The 17,325-nt window shown below is 32.5% G+C and overlaps 7 protein-coding genes across 7 annotated transcripts; 5 read left to right on the plus strand and 2 right to left on the minus strand.

Moving 5' to 3' along the window:
- Positions 1-75: 75 nt before the first annotated feature.
- Positions 76-1,467, plus strand: RPT1 (proteasome regulatory particle base subunit RPT1; the record flags this gene model as incomplete). The annotated part of the gene is made up of 1 exon (XM_003684314.1): positions 76-1,467. One exon carries the CDS (start codon positions 76-78, stop codon positions 1,465-1,467), a length of 1,392 nt encoding a protein of 463 aa, XP_003684362.1.
- A 259-nt stretch (positions 1,468-1,726) lies between these two features.
- Positions 1,727-2,797, minus strand: ARO4 (3-deoxy-7-phosphoheptulonate synthase ARO4; the record flags this gene model as incomplete). The annotated part of the gene is made up of 1 exon (XM_003684315.1): positions 1,727-2,797. The coding sequence occupies one exon, from the start codon at positions 2,795-2,797 to the stop codon at positions 1,727-1,729; it is 1,071 nt and encodes a 356-aa protein (XP_003684363.1).
- Positions 2,798-4,286: 1,489 nt separating this feature from the next.
- Positions 4,287-5,894, plus strand: SPO23 (Spo23p; the record flags this gene model as incomplete). The annotated part of the gene is made up of 1 exon (XM_003684316.1): positions 4,287-5,894. The coding sequence occupies one exon, from the start codon at positions 4,287-4,289 to the stop codon at positions 5,892-5,894; it is 1,608 nt and encodes a 535-aa protein (XP_003684364.1).
- Positions 5,895-8,359: 2,465 nt separating this feature from the next.
- On the plus strand, positions 8,360-9,154 carry TPHA0B02580 (homeobox domain-containing protein; the record flags this gene model as incomplete). Its single annotated transcript, XM_003684317.1, has 1 exon — positions 8,360-9,154. The coding sequence occupies one exon, from the start codon at positions 8,360-8,362 to the stop codon at positions 9,152-9,154; it is 795 nt and encodes a 264-aa protein (XP_003684365.1).
- A 1,342-nt stretch (positions 9,155-10,496) lies between these two features.
- On the plus strand, positions 10,497-12,827 carry PRP43 (DEAH-box ATP-dependent RNA helicase PRP43; the record flags this gene model as incomplete). Its single annotated transcript, XM_003684318.1, has 1 exon — positions 10,497-12,827. One exon carries the CDS (start codon positions 10,497-10,499, stop codon positions 12,825-12,827), a length of 2,331 nt encoding a protein of 776 aa, XP_003684366.1.
- Positions 12,828-13,195: 368 nt separating this feature from the next.
- Positions 13,196-14,731, plus strand: NAB2 (mRNA-binding protein NAB2; the record flags this gene model as incomplete). The annotated part of the gene is made up of 1 exon (XM_003684319.1): positions 13,196-14,731. One exon carries the CDS (start codon positions 13,196-13,198, stop codon positions 14,729-14,731), a length of 1,536 nt encoding a protein of 511 aa, XP_003684367.1.
- Positions 14,732-15,271: 540 nt separating this feature from the next.
- Positions 15,272-16,036, minus strand: RPS2 (40S ribosomal protein uS5; the record flags this gene model as incomplete). The annotated part of the gene is made up of 1 exon (XM_003684320.1): positions 15,272-16,036. One exon carries the CDS (start codon positions 16,034-16,036, stop codon positions 15,272-15,274), a length of 765 nt encoding a protein of 254 aa, XP_003684368.1.
- Positions 16,037-17,325: the final 1,289 nt, after the last annotated feature.

A 17,325-nucleotide genomic window follows, 5' to 3' on the forward strand; every position in this document is an offset into this window, starting at 1 on the left:
TGTTATTATTTAGTTTGTTATCTGTGAGTTTAATATACAATTAAAACAAATTATTAAGGATCTGTAAATAAAAGGATGGCTCCAAAAGAGGATTGGGAAAAATATAAGGCTCCAGTGGAGGGGAAAGATTCAAAACCAAATGAAGACAAGATTATTCCATTGTCCGAAGGTGATATCCAAGTTCTGAAAAGTTATGGTGCTGCTCCATATGATTCTAAGATAAAAGAAACAGAAAAGGATTTAAAAGTCATCGAAGGTAAAATTAAAGAGAAAGCTGGTGTCAAAGAAAGTGATACTGGTCTAGCACCATCGCATCTATGGGATATTATGGGTGATAGACAAAGATTAAGCGAGGAGCACCCATTGCAAGTTGCTCGTTGTACAAAGATCATTAAAAAGAGCAGTGAAAATGGAGATGAAAGCAACTCTGAAAGCACTGAAGGTAATGGAACTGCAAACACCAATACTGCTGCTGATGATAACGAAGAAGCCAAATATGTAATTAATTTGAAACAAATTGCCAAGTTCGTGGTGGGATTAGGTGAAAGAGTTTCACCAACTGATATTGAGGAAGGTATGAGAGTGGGTGTTGACAGATCTAAGTATCACATTGAATTACCTTTGCCACCTAGAATTGATCCAAGTGTTACAATGATGACTGTGGAGGAAAAACCTGATGTGACCTATACTGACGTAGGTGGTTGTAAAGATCAGATAGAGAAGCTGAGAGAAGTTGTTGAATTACCATTACTATCCCCAGAAAGATTTGCTACTTTAGGTATAGATCCTCCAAAGGGTATTCTTTTATATGGCCCACCAGGTACTGGTAAGACTTTATGTGCGCGTGCCGTAGCTAACAGAACGGATGCCACATTTATCAGAGTTATTGGTTCCGAGTTAGTACAAAAATATGTTGGTGAAGGTGCCCGTATGGTTAGAGAACTATTTGAAATGGCTAGAACTAAAAAGGCATGTATTATTTTCTTCGATGAAATTGATGCCGTTGGTGGTGCTCGTTTTGATGATGGCGCTGGTGGTGATAATGAAGTTCAAAGAACCATGTTAGAATTAATTACACAATTAGATGGTTTTGATCCTAGAGGCAATATCAAGGTCATGTTCGCCACAAATAGACCAAATACATTAGATCCAGCTCTTTTAAGACCTGGTAGAATTGATCGTAAAGTTGAATTTTCTCTACCTGATCTAGAGGGTCGTGCTAATATTTTTAGAATCCATACAAAGTCAATGAGTGTTGAAAGAGGAATAAGATGGGAGTTAATTTCAAGATTATGTCCAAATTCTACTGGTGCTGAATTAAGATCTGTTTGTACTGAAGCTGGTATGTTTGCAATCAGAGCGAGAAGAAAAGTAGCTACCGAAAAGGACTTCTTAAAGGCTGTGGATAAAGTTATTAGCGGTTATAAAAAGTTCAGTTCAACATCTCGTTATATGCAATATAATTAGAAATAATCTTACTTACATAACTTCTGCATTATAATATATAAAAAGGTTCACATAAAATCAACATCTAATCAATATTATGAGTCCTTAACATACATTCCCCTTCTTAGAATGAATCAAAGTACTCATTTATGGAGGATAACTACTGATATATTCAATATAAAATACTTTTATTAAGTTCTTGATAAATATACAAATTAAATAAGAAAGTCAGGAATTTAAATTAGGATAGGTCAGACTATCTATTATATGATAACATAACTTATTTCTTCTCCCTTCTTTGTCTAACGGCACCAGCTAATTTTCTTAAGACATCTACTGTAGTTTCCCAACTAATACAGGCATCAGTAATAGAGACGCCATATTCTAATCCAGCTTTACCTTCTGGTGGAATCTTTTGATTACCTTCTTTAATATTAGATTCAATCATGACACCAATAATCGACTTTTCACCATTGGCAATTTGTTCACATACAACATCGTTAACCTTTGGTTGGTTTCTGAAATCTTTGTTTGAGTTACCGTGAGAGTAATCAATCATTAAACCATTAGATCCTTCATCTAATTGAGCTTTAGCTTCAGCGACTGATTTGGCGTCAAAGTTAGTACCTTTCTTACCACCTCTCAAAATAACGAAACAATGTTCATTACCTTTGGTGGTGGTAATAGCAGCTAAACCATGTTTGGTAACACCCATGAAATGATGGGAGAAAGAAGCAGCCTTACAAGCATCAACAGCGACACCTAAGGTACCGTCAGTACCGTTTTTGAAACCAATTGGGAAAGATAGACCAGAAGCTAATTCTCTGTGCAATTGAGATTCAGTAGTTCTAGCACCGATGGCACCGAATGATAGTAAATCAGCTAAATATTGTGGTGAAATAGTATCTAACATTTCAGAACCAATTGGTAAACCAAGGTCAGTTAAGTTAACGAATAATTGTCTAGCGGCTTGTATACCTTTATTGATGTTGAAAGTGTTATTGACATCTGGATCATTAATCAAACCTTTCCAACCAACAGTGGTTCTTGGTTTTTCTAGATAAGCTCTCATGACAATCAATAGATCTTGTTGTAATTCTTCGGATAATTTCTTTAATCTTATAGCGTATTCTTGAGCAGCGTCTAAGTCATGAATAGAACATGGACCAACAACGACCAACACTCTGTCATCTCTACCGGAAATAATTTCAATAGATTCTTCTCTACCTTTTCTAGCAGTTTCCAAACATTTTTCAGTTGCTGGGACTTGAACTTGTAATAAAGCAGGAGAAACTAATGGATCATAACCTAAAATTCTAACATCTTCTTGGTGGTTGTTATTTTCAGACATTTTGTATGTGGCTTTCTTTTTGGCAATCAGAATTGAATGCTTTGATTCTTTAGATATGCTTGTATAATACCTTTTTCTTTTAAAGAGAAGAACATTAACGAAACAGAACCATAAGAGAGAGTAACTTATACAAAAACAACGTATCAAAATACTAATCTAATATATATATATATAAAACTAAGAATGCAATTGAATTCTTACTTATTAGTTATAATTATATAGTGTAGACTTTCATAGTTTTAATATATTTCTAGCCAATTACTTAAAAATCCCTACAATAGTATCTAAGAATCAATGCTAATTTTCACTTTTTACTCTTTTTTCCTTTCAAAGTCTGTTTTCATGTTCAATTAAAATAAAAGATTACTCACACATAATATTGAAATTAAAAATCTCAAGTAAGTAAACAATTGTCTGTGTAACAACAACTACTTGGTATTAGGTTAAATAATATCGTCTTGCTAAAAAACAGAAAATTCAGAAATCTAAAAATTTAAAAAGCAACATATTAAAATTTCAATGTCTCGAGCAAATGATGAAAAGGTTTGAGCTGCTTTGTTTGGTACTTACTATGTTCATTTTGTTTGGCTGTTTTAATGGAGTATGTGCGTGTGATTAATTCTTTTTACTTTGAAATTTATCAATGATTTCCTGTTACTACGGCATTTTAATTGCTCCTCTCTCATTTTTCGAAACATGATTCCACCAGTTATTCACACTCCCTACGGAATCTCTCTTAAGTTTTATTCGTAATTTTTAAGGATTCGGTATTTTTCTGCTTTTGCTAATTTTACGGTTCAATTGAAACTGCGTAAATAATATAACTGGAACATTGCTTCTTTGTTATTAAGCATCGATATATATAACCTTAATATTAGAAATATACAGGGGAGGAATGCTCACATACTAGTATATTTAAATTCAGAAACAGTGATATTAATTTAAAATGCATTTGTTGATCTATTTTATATACATCAATAATATTTAGTTCTGTTAACTTTAAGTCACTGACGCGTTATATGCTTTCGTCTGAAGTGTCACACAAACTGGATTCTTTGAAGATGGTCAATTTGTTCTATTATCTGGCGGATGTCAATGATGGATATATATAAGTCGACATTATGGATAAAAAACATAGCGTCGAAGTAATTTTTTTTGTTTCTTTTTATTTTTATTGGTTTTTCATCTTTTTCTGATTTTATATGTTGGCGGTTAATGAAGCTACTTTTGTGTCACAGATTTACTTTGTTTTATAAAGAGTGAAAGCTAAAGTAAAAACAATATAATTATACTTCAATTCTAACGATATGAACAATCAATGAGTTAATCCTATTTTTAAGAAAGTAAGGCAATCGCAACGGTACTTGATTGAATTTAATACATTTAATTTTAATGAAATCCTATCTTATGTCTTGAATAAAATAATATTAAACATAAGCCAAATAATATACTAAAAAAAGATAACAACATATATATTACCTCTTGTACAATGAAAATAACAAAGCTTGGCGATCCAATTTCAATGATAGTAAGTGATGAATACTATGAACTTTTTCCCTACAAAAATTATGAAACTAATAATGGAGCTGATAATCAATTAAATGAACCAAAAGTTTTATCAAAGTATTTATTATTTTTAAAAAAACAAAATACTATAAATAAAGAGCCAGTGCCAAAAGTTTTAAAATTACGTAAATTAAAATTTGGTGGTACAACAATTATTAATGATTCTGGTAGGAAGAAATATTTTTATTATCCATTGAAAACAGTTGATAATCCTTGCGTGACAATATGTAATAATATAAAAAAAGGTTATAATATTGAATTAATAATAAATCCTGGTAGTTCAAAAGTTTATTTGCCAGATTTGCCAATAAATAAAGATCATGTAACTGAGAACGTATTTGATCCTGATGCTAATCATTTAAAAGGATATACCAGTTCCGATCCAGATTATTATGATAAATTTCCTGCTGTAGTAAGTGGGAAACTTAAGTTCACTGTATACCAGGATAATTTTGAGTTGCCTTTGTTCTTAACAAATTTAGACATCAATTTGAAATGTTTTTCCAACGAATATATCAATATTACACATATAGATAGCCATCATAATTTATCAAGAAAAAATGAAAATTCAGAAGAATTTGATAAAAAATTGAATGTCTTTAAAAGCAACCCTAGAGTTAATCTCGATTTTTTAAACTATAAAAATATCAATAAAAATATGCCAAAAGGAGTTTATGAATTTCCATTCGATTTTATTCTTAATTGTAAAGAATCACCTGCTACAAATTGTTATTATGGATCAATTCAGTATAGAATTGAAGCTATATCGAAAATATTTTACGAAAAGACGGGATATTTTGACACCGTTATCTTAACTGATCTTATTGAAGTTAAAAAAGTGTTACCTATTGACAGCGAGTACCTAATAAATAATCAACTAATTGCAAAATCTATATGGTCAAGAATAGGTTGCAAAGAGGAATCATTAGTGTTAAAATCTTATGATAACCTTTTGATATCTGAAGAGTTTGATGATTCATTATTTGCCGAGGTAAACATTCCTTCAAGAATTCTAGACAGCTCAATATTAGGTAAATTTTCAGCTATCCTTAATGTAGATAAAAGTTTCGAAAATTTAAAAATAACTAAAATATCATTAAATTTAAGTCAGGCAGTATCCTTACCAAGCATTGATAACATATCATTTGAACCTACAAAAAACTCTGAACATATTCAACACTCAAATGAATTTAGGTTACTAAAGAAGATAATTACTGATGATAAACCTGATGACAAAATAGTAAAAGTTGAGTTTGATCTCAATAATATATCTGAGTTACTATCATTGAAGAGAACTATAATGCCCTATTATTGTGAAAGATCTTCGATGTATAAGAACATGGCAAGCCTAAAAGTGACACATAAGTTGTTATTTAGAATATATCTATTTCCAATCAAGACAACGTTACAAAAAAGTAACATAAGCGAATATTGCATTAGGATAGCTGTTCCAATACTATTACTAGATGATTCTATGCTAAATAATTTAGTCTTACCATCTTATGAATTCGAAAATTCGACCCACTTATAAGGAGAAAATAACCGCCAACTACTTTATCTAATGGAGCCTTAGATATCTACTATCAATTAAAAATAACATTGAAATCAATTTCAAAATCATTTAACAGGTAATAATCATTGAGAATTTAGTTATACATTTCCGGTAACATATAACTTAAACGGCAATCATAAACATTTGTATCAATCAAAGCTATACGATGTAAAATTTTTTATGTCAATAAATTCCGATGATTATATTATTTCACCTTCTTTCAAAACCATAGTTTAAAAGATATACCTGTACGTGAAATTAGCATGAACTCTTAGGTAAAAGAGATGCCATACGAGAAATGACATTTTTGTTCCTTTTACGAACGACACATATTTTGGAACTTTGCTGAACGATATTTTATTTTCTACTTTTTTGAAAAAAATCATGGCGTTGAACCTCGTGAATGTGTCCCTCGTAAAAAGGCCACACATGCCTTGATATTTTTAGCAGGGCTACGGTTTAACAGCACGTTGAATAATGGATCTGAACATAGAAATTATTGAAGAACCGAGATATTTCTTTATGAGGTAAACTTTGGCTATAAAGCTAGTCATAGATATATTCTAGTCATCTAATGGAGTTATCAAAGTTATGTAGCATATGTAATGTCGTTCGTTTATATAATAATTTCAAGTAAACTGAAGCCCAGAGAAAAGTATCCGTTAAGATTTCTTCCAAGTTCCTCTTAAAAGGTTCATTGAACAGCCAACAAACCACAGTGCTTGAATAGTTACGAACACTCATAGCTCATAATAAGTTTACAAGCCTCTTTTTGATACGATAAGTGATCACACCTCCCCACACCAATTAATGGATAAGTATTGAGTGGGCGTTTTATATTTTCTTATACTCATTTCGCAAGCGAGTTGCATATACATACCTGAATATACTCAATAGATAAATTAATACTATATTTAATGTACTAAATGAGACAATTAACAATGAAAACGCATATTGATTCAGGCAAATACAACAACCACCAATAATTCGTAGTAGTTTGTATCGTTTGATGCTAGTGAAGTTTAGTCCCTGACGAGTGCAAGACATTTGAGAGTTGAATAAGATTCCAATTTCAATTACAATACAGTTGGTACTTATTAGAAATCACGTTCTGAAATTTCTTTACCATTCAATTACGTATTAACATCTAAGAACTGACACAATCCGCTGCCATCGCCAGCAACAGTTCGTAAACGCTTTCAACAAAAACAATTCGCGAACTTAGATCCGGCAAATGAGCATACGATAACTTTCAAAACACTAAAATACACGTGTTGGCCAAGACAAGGGAAATTTGTCTGCAGGGTAGGAAATTCCGAAATCTGTTGGCTTAATTTATTCGTAGTAAAGGAAACCTCTTATATATTTAAGCACTAGCAGCATATCACTATCAAACCGGAGCAAACTCCATAGTCGCCAATCTAATCGACACAACACAAAGGAGAAAATATAAACGTTGACTTCAAACACTCAATATATCAACGAGATCTTGTTACTATAAGCCAGAAGAGGCACTAATATTCTCACTTTTTCTTCATATCCAACATAAAATCTTTAATTTCTTGTCAGATCTCAAACTACTGCAATAATGATTCACCGAGATTCAAATTACCTTAAATACGACTGACTAAATTGCTTTTTGTATTTTCTTTGTGTAACGTTGAATTTTCCAATAAATTATTTGAAAGCTGTACGACCATTTTAGAACAAAATAACTAAGATGGTGACGAAATAGAATGCAAAAAAAACAACGAGAAACAACAAACGAAGACCGACCAGTTGAAAAAATAGAGAAAACAGGTAGTAGTGGTAACAACTCCCGAAGGGTTAAACGTGGCATATAACTTTTTTTACGTTATATTTGGAACTTGAACGAGATGTGTCAAGTATTTTTCGTTTTAGTGTGTGTTTTTTTTTCAGTCAGCAAAATTTGTATTTCTGGATAAAGAGAGAAGATTTGAAAAATAACTGAAACATCTTTGTAGTTCTAGTTTCGTTTATGGAACTACGACTAATGTATAATATGTGTCCTTATACTCGTCTGAGAAAATTTATTTAGGGATCAATTAATCGATTAATCAGTGAATATAGACAGACAGACAGACATCTTCCCAACAGATATTGGTTGACACGCCTCGGTTAGGTTTGAGAATTTTGTTGTACGTATATATTGCAGTAAAATATTCTTATGGGGATGCCATACTTACATTGAATAGATACGTATATTTTTGAACTCGTATTAGTGCATTATTCAATTTATGATTATTTGGTTTTTCATATTTTGAAAAATTATATAAAAGTAAATTAAATATTATATACATAAGTATTCTTTTATTCCGTAATATTATAACTTGTTAATTTAGTCATCAATTTAATATATAATTCTAACTTATCTTTCATCAAAAAGATACCAATATAAACCAAGCCACTTTTCTACAAATAAAATGTTACACCCAAGCCGTCAACAACAAAATGTTATTTTACCACCTATTAAGAGTTTAATCGACTCTTTAGATACTCAAGTAAACCCACAATCATACGATATAAATAGTATAAACAACGCACGTTTATCTGCTGTCACTCCATTGAATGCTACGTACAAAACATATGTACCTGAAAAGGCTTATTTATCTATTCCCTATTCAAACAACATACGATCCATACCTACTCCAATCCCGTCGCCACATGCTTCTCCTCTATCATATCCAATTAGCGAAGACGACAATCAAATATTAAATGCTGCTGTTGCTATAAACTCAATTAACCAAAGTTTAAATAACGTTGTCACTTCTACTGTACCACAAACAAAGGTCGCAACTAAGACAAGTCGTACCAAAGCTCAAAAGAAGGTTAGATCCAAATCATTTTCTACAATCAATACACAAACTACTAGTAAGACAAGCATTGGTAAAAGATCCAACTTACCAAAACAATCTGTCGATGTTCTAAATAAATGGCTATTAAATCATTTAGGCAACCCATACCCAACTCCAAAAGAAAAAGAAGAACTTTTGGAATTGACTGGTTTATCTAAGATTCAATTATCTAACTGGTTTATTAATGTGAGGAGAAGAAAGATCTTTAATGACTATTATAACTTAATCAATAAACATAACGGTGCTGATTCGGCTTCTTCTTCAAGTGATGAAGAATCTAGTCAAAATTTGACTTTACCAGTCACAAGACGTAAGAAGTTAAGCGACAGATTAGAAGAACTTAAAAAATTAAATGAATTATAGAGACGAAGGAAACTGTATATAGATAATAATGTATAATTCTGAAATATATATTAGGCGTAATGGATACTTTGATAGACTGACTAGTCGATAACTATTAGAGATTTTTTAATTTCTTTAAGCTACTTTACTATAAACTATAGAAAGTGATAAAATATGAAACTATCAATTACAACAAAGTATACTTTAGTTAATTTGAAATTAGTTACGAAAACAAACTGTAATGTTTGTCATTTCATCTTTCACTTCTAACAACTTTCCGTCGTTCTTAATCGTATTATAATCGTTTCTCGTTTAGATGCATGTCACCTAAAAATGTGTCAACGGCTAAACGTTCTCGGAAAAAAATAACAAGAAAAAGAAAAGAGGTAGATTTTTAATGGGTTTACACAGCAGAAGAAGAACGTGTAAAAGAAGAAGCGTAAGGTGATTGAGTTTTTTATCAACACAAACGGTGTTCCTGATACGACAGCATCCTAATAGACTTCCCTCAAAACGGGAATTTTGGTTGAGCGATAAGTACAGTTGAGATTTAAACAATATGTATTTTTCATGGCACAAGCACAGCATAACATAACATAAAACAATAATAATTTATTTGTCACTTTTTGTACATTTTACGATAGTCGCAAGACAACCCAATCTAATAATGATAGAAACCGTCGTTTGTGAAGCGAACTAGATTTTGGAATACGTGCACATCAGAATTTTGTCAATCACCACGACTTCTTGCATGAAACTTTGAAGAAAGATGTTAATTCTAAACATAAATAATTCACATAGTATTTACCGTCTATAAATACGAATTACCAATACACAATAAAATGTTCTTATAGAGAGAGACAGTTCATGGAACTAGAAGGAGGTAGCGTTGTCATTTTTAGAGTTATCTTCGTTGTCCGCATAGTAAATGTCGGGTTAACAGAACTGATAGCGTTAGCAAGACGGGCAGGGTTTGGATGTATTTAGGGCTCGCAGGGTCATATGTCGTGGGTAATTACTTTTATTTTCAGAAAAACTTGTTTTTAACAGATTTGGTGAGACAGGAAATATAGAAGTGCAGAACTACTAACAAGGATAAAAATTTTAAATAAGGCGATAAGATGAGATGACTTTGAATAGCGAAAAATTATACACACACATATAAACAGTTAAACAATATTATTATATTTTGATCTATCATATATAAATCTAGTTATTGTGAGTTTTATATCGTTATAGACTACTCGTATTTATTGGGTTTTTACTTCTTTCTTTTAAGCTGAACTTAACATATACTACTACAGACCAGAAATTGTTAACCAATTCTGTTTTTTTAAAATAGTCAGATTCGACAACATATATCATGACAGAGGCGATTGGCACCAAGAGAAGGTTATCCAATACCAGTGGGCACCCAGATCCTGTCGCTACTTCGATCCCAGAACATGCCGCTGAAGCAGCTGAAGAATATTCAAAGACTCACCCAGCTCCTCCAAAGGAACCTTTAATTCATCACGATGCAGGTGAGTTCAACGGGTTAACACGCCATAACACTACAGCGGCTCAAGCAGAGGTATTAGAAGATTCTAAAGTTAATCCTTTTACAGGTAATGAATTTTCATCAAAATATTTTGGTATTTTAAAGACTAGACGTGACTTGCCTGTTCATGCTCAAAGAGATGAATTTTTAAAAATTTATCAACAAAATCAAATTATGGTTTTTGTTGGTGAAACAGGTTCCGGTAAGACTACACAAATTCCACAATTTGTTTTATTCGATGAAATGCCACACTTACTAAATACTCAAGTTGCATGTACCCAACCTCGTCGTGTGGCCGCAATGTCTGTTGCTCAAAGAGTTGCCGAAGAAATGGATGTCAAATTAGGTGAAGAAGTTGGTTACTCCATTAGATTCGAAAATAAAACAACTAACAAGACCATTTTAAAATATATGACTGATGGTATGCTTCTAAGAGAAGCTATGGAAGACCATGACTTAAAACGTTACTCTTGTATTATCTTAGATGAAGCGCATGAACGTACTTTAGCCACTGATATATTAATGGGTTTATTAAAAGAAGTCATTAAGAGAAGATCTGATCTAAAGATCATTATTATGTCTGCTACTTTAGATGCCGAGAAATTCCAACGTTACTTTAATGACGCTCCACTATTAGCTGTCCCAGGTAGAACTTACCCAGTTGAAATTTATTACACTCCAGAATTTCAAAGAGATTATCTAGATTCCGCAATTCGTACTGTTTTACAAATTCATGCAACTGAAGAGGCTGGTGATATATTATTATTTTTAACAGGTGAAGACGAAATTGAAGATGCTGTCAGAAAAATATCTTTAGAAGGTGATCAATTAATAAGAGAAGAAGGTTGCGGCCCATTGTCCGTTTATCCACTGTACGGTTCTTTACCACCACACCAACAACAGCGTATTTTCGAACCTGCTCCTGAATCACATAATGGTAGACCAGGTAGAAAGGTTATTATCTCAACTAACATTGCTGAAACTTCATTGACCATTGATGGTATCGTTTATGTTGTTGATCCAGGTTTTTCTAAACAAAAAGTTTACAATCCAAGAATCAGAGTTGAATCACTATTGGTTTCTCCAATTTCCAAAGCTTCTTCGCAACAAAGAGCTGGTCGTGCTGGTCGTACTAGACCAGGTAAATGTTTTAGATTATACACTGAAGAAGCTTTCAAGAAGGAATTAATCGAGCAAAGTTATCCTGAGATTTTACGTTCTAATTTATCATCAACAGTTTTGGAATTAAAAAAATTAGGGGTTGATGATTTGGTTCATTTTGATTTTATGGATCCACCAGCCCCTGAAACTATGATGAGAGCTTTAGAAGAATTAAATTATTTAGCCTGTTTAGATGACGAAGGTAATTTAACCCCATTAGGTAGATTGGCATCCCAATTTCCTTTGGATCCAATGCTTGCAGTAATGTTGATTGGTTCTTCAGAATTTAATTGTTCGCAAGAAATACTAACCATTGTTGCTATGTTATCAGTTCCAAACGTATTCATGCGTCCTCCTAAGGATAGAAAACGTGCTGATGATGCTAAAAATGCATTTGCTCATCCAGATGGTGACCACATTACCTTATTAAATGTTTACCATGCCTTCAAATCTGATGAAGCTTATGAAGCTGGTATTAAGAAATGGTGTCGTGATAACTTCTTAAACTTCAGAGCTTTATCTGCTGCTGACAATATCCGTGCTCAATTAGAAAGATTGATGATACGTCATAATCTTGATTTGAATACCACTGATTATGAAAGTTCTAAATACTTTGATAATATTAGAAAAGCTTTGGCTTCCGGTTTCTTTATGCAAGTTGCCAAGAAAAGATCCGGTGGTAGAGGTTATATAACTGTCAAGGATAACCAAGATGTTTTAATTCATCCAAGTACTGTTTTAGGTCATGATGCTGAATGGGTTTTATACAATGAATTCGTACTAACAAGCAAAAATTACATAAGGACAGTCACATCTGTTAGACCGGAGTGGTTAGTAAAATTAGCTCCTGCATACTTTGAATTGGATAATTTTCAAAATGGTGATGTAAAGCTTTCTTTGGAAAGAGTTCAAGAAAAGGTTCAAAGAATGGATGAACTAAATTCTGAAAAATCTAGTAAACATTCTAAAAAAAGCAAGAAAGAAAAGCATTAATGAAATTTAGAACTAAGCACACATATTTCGTGGGATATATCAAATTTAGTGTATTCCTATATCTAAATAACTTCATTTTATAAACATAAACTACATCGAACTTCAATTAAATCTATATCATATTATAAATACACTCGTACCAAGTGATGTTCAATTTTTTTTAAACTATTTTTTTGGATTTATAATCGGAACAACGAAATTATTTAATATATAAGAGTAAGAGTAACAATCGTTATAATAATAATTTTCATAATAGTTATTGATACTTTCAGTGATGCTTATAGACTTCAAGAAGACAAACTTCTATTTATTTGCGAAGAGATATCATATTCAAAGAAGTAACTATCAAAAACACATATACCACGAAGATGTCTGATGATAAAATTATTGAAAATATGAAAGTTATTGTGGCTGAAAAGCTAAACACATTACAAAACTTCAATGAAGATATAAATTATGTTGCCGAATATATCGTACTATTAATGTCAAATGGTGGTTCTGTAGAATCTATTGTACAAGAATTAACGACATTATTTGATTCTGTATCAACAGAAGTTTTAACTGATGTCGTGCAAACGGCCTTTTTTGCCCTTGAAGCTATACAGCAAGGAGAACCAGTTGCAAATATTGTCGAAAAAATTAGAGGAGTTGCTCAAGCTACTCAACCAACCACCCAAGAACAACCTCAACAACCTCAACAACCCCAACAGCCTCAACAACCAGAACAACCGTTATTTCCACAACAACCTGCTTCCAACATACCGCAACAACCGGCGGTTAGTCAAACTGCTGGTAATCAGGAATCTGTAACACCTGAAGTTAAGTCTGCGTTTTCGGATATTGTTTCAAGCATTCCTTCAGCTAGTGATGATATGGAAATTGTTTCTACTGGATTCGAATCACGTTTTAATAAATATGACAACGGTGTTAATAAACGTGGTCGTGGTGGTCGTAATACACGTGGTGGCCGTGGTGCGTCAAGAAATGCCAGAGGTGGTCCAAATACAAGATTCAATCCGCTAGCAAAGGCTTTAGGTATGGAAGGAGATGGCTCAGCCACCGTTATTCACCAAAAGAAGGAAGGTCGTTGTAAACTATTTCCTCATTGTCCACTAGGTAGATCTTGTCCCCACGCCCATCCAACCAAACCATGCCAGGAATATCCAAACTGTCCAAAACTTCCAGGTACATGTGAATACTTACATCCTAATGAAGACGTTGAGTTAATGAAAGAAATTGAAAAGACTCGTGAAGAATTCCAAAAAAGAAAAGAAGCTATGATTGCGGCTAGAACTAAACCAGTCCAAACTGGTATCGTTCTATGTAAATTTGGTACTATTTGTTCGAATCCAATGTGCCCATTTGGTCATCCAACACCAGCAAATGACGAAAACAAAGTTCTAGAGTTAATGTGGTGCCCAAACAACTTAAAATGTGAAGACACTGCATGTACCAAAGCACATTCCTCTTTATCAAAAATTAAAAATATAACTCCAATGGGTGTTCCAAAAAGTGCTCCTCCTCCTGTCGAAAAGTCTTTAGAACAATGTAAATTTGGTGCTAAATGTACCAACAAACGTTGTAAATATAGACATGCTCGTTCTCCAGTTATGTGTCGTGATGGTAGCAACTGTACCAGAATTGATTGTTTGTTTAGTCATCCAATAAATGAAGACTGTAGATTTGGCATGGAATGTAAAAATCCTCGTTGTTTGTTTAGACACCCTGAAGGATTTGTTCCTCCACAAGCTTCTGCTAATGGTGCGACACCATTTGGAACACAGCCAGCTACAAGTGCCAGACAATTTGCATTACCGGAAGGTTCTGATATCAAACCTGCTCCTGCTCAAGAAGGACTAGTATCAATGCATGCTACTAACGATTTAGATGCTGATATGAACTAGATTTTAAAATAAACGATACGTCACCTAGCCGTTTATTATATGTCTTTGATTGAATTGATATCAATTGGCCTCAATTGTTACGAATTATTTATCTAACTTTATTGAATTTTTATGTATATTTAAAAAAAAAACTAAGAAAAAAGAATCAAAAAATATTTAAAAAAAAAGAAAAGTAGCATAATTATTTACTCATTTATTAGGCAATCTCTTGAATTCTATTAAAAACTTGCAACAGATCTAAACACATTCTTATTTAAATACATAAAAATATATTCCTTGACCTTGATGATAGTTCCCTCTAACAGAATGCTATTCATATATTATAGAAATAATATTCTTGTGAATCAACTTAATGCCATATTCAAATTTAATTAATCAGTATTAGTTGAATGTTATGGATCGAACTCTCAACCAACAGCACTATAAGTTCTTCTCTCACATTTGAATTCAACTTCATATTATCTGAGTTTTAAAAAATGATTGTTGATATTAAAGTATGTAAAAATTTGTTATATGACTATATAAATTTAGTTACAACACTTAGTATCTCTTCTTAGAAGCGACAGCATCATCAGCAAAGACATCTAATGGAGATAATGGTAATGGTTGTTCGGCCCATAAGTCTGGGGTCAAGAAACCGTAAGTGTTACCAATAGCAACGAAAGCAGCCTTTAAGGTGTTTTCTAGAGTTCTGGTAGAACCAGTAGATTGGGTGTAGACATCTTCAACACCAGCTAATTGCATTAATTTCTTAACAGCTGGAGAAGCGACAATACCAGAACCTCTTGGAGCTGGGATTAATCTGACGGTGACAGAACCACACTTACCAGAAGTCTTGTTAGCTAAAGAATGTGGTTGACCTAAGTTAGAACCCCAGTAACCTCTTCTGATTGGAATAACAGATAACTTGGCAATGATGATACCAGCTCTGATGGCACCAGCGACTTCCTTAGCAGTCTTGATACCTAAACCAACATGACCGTTAGAGTCACCAACGACAACAACAGCCTTAAATCTGGTTCTTTGACCGGCTCTGGTTTGCTTTTGAACTGGCTTGATGTTCATAACTTCATCTTGTAAGTTTGGTAATAAAGTGTCAATGATTTGGAATTCCTTAACTGGTAAAGAGTGTAAGAAGATTTCTTCCATGCTGGTAACCTTACCGGCCTTGACTAATCTACCTAACTTGGTAACTGGGACCCAACCCTTTTCTTCGACATTTCTGCCACCTCTTCTTTGTTGACGACCCTTGTTTCTACCACCGAAACCACCTCTTCTTTGTTGACCTTCTGGAGCAGCTGACATTTTTTAAAAGTTATTACTTAGTTTAATTCGTCGGAATGTAACAGGGAAAGTTGATGTAGGTAACTTTCAATCGACAATAAGAACTTTTCTAGTTGGTATATTTTAAGTAACAATCAAAAAGATGTAACAAAGTTTGAAACAAAGCAAGAATAAGTTACAGATGATCAAAAATAAATGTATCAATACAATATATAATTAATAACATCTAGAAATACAGAGATAATAATAATTTATTTGAGTAAGCTTAATATTGCTGTTTCACAGATTACAACGGAAGTAAATACAAAGATAGATTTAAGGTTAGAAGTTGTATATTAAATTGAAAAGTTTCACTATATAAAATTTCAAGATGTTTGACGTTACATTATGCATACAATATTATTCATGAATAATTCATAAGAGTCCTAGCGATGACTTCGAAAAATTGAATAATTCATTTACTATCTGGTCATTTCCGCGTCCTTTTTACCAAAATAACTTTTTATCAAAATTCTTTAAATTTTTTAAAGTTTTTCAAACACATAATTTGTTTCAAAAAATAATATTATTACGCGCGGTGTACGGATTTAATATTAACATCTTTACATATCATTAAGCAATTCAGTCACTTCAAATTTTCTCAAAAATTATGATGATTTGATGTGAATGAGTAAAAGAGAATGTATCTTATAAATCGACTATTAAATACATTAACATCAGATATATATACATATGCAACATATGACTAGTTCTTACCAACTATAAGAAAGTAAAACTTGTATGTGTAAGATAACATATCACCTTTTTATTTGTGAGAGTCCCTTTGTGTAGAGGTGACGACATCGTTATTCTGAATTGAGTGAAGATCAATATATCAATTATATAGATCATTGGCTCACTATGATCAGCTATTCTAAAGGATGTGATCATTAATACACTTTTAGCAGAATACTAGTTACATTACAGTTTATTAACTACTCCATTAATTGTTTTCTCTTATTATATAGCAGGTAATTCTACTTTACCCGATCTCATATATATAACAATATTAAAAGTGAACAAATATGTAAACATCCATACACCGCATAGTTGCGAATAGCGTATGCTTTTGCTAATTGATTATCTCTATTGTATTTTGTATTAACTTATAAAAGGGTATGAATCAATCGTGGAAAACTTGAATCATCATAAGTCACCATAAAGGGGATCACTACACTTGTCTTGACACGATATATATCCATATCACACACATTCATTCCATTAATATATCTTAAAAAAGGAAGCTTCAAGACAATTGGCATTTCAACAAA

The sequence above is a fragment of the Tetrapisispora phaffii genome, chromosome 2 (assembly GCF_000236905.1).
Source record: "Tetrapisispora phaffii CBS 4417 chromosome 2, complete genome".
Lineage (NCBI taxonomy): Eukaryota > Fungi > Ascomycota > Saccharomycetes > Saccharomycetales > Saccharomycetaceae > Tetrapisispora > Tetrapisispora phaffii.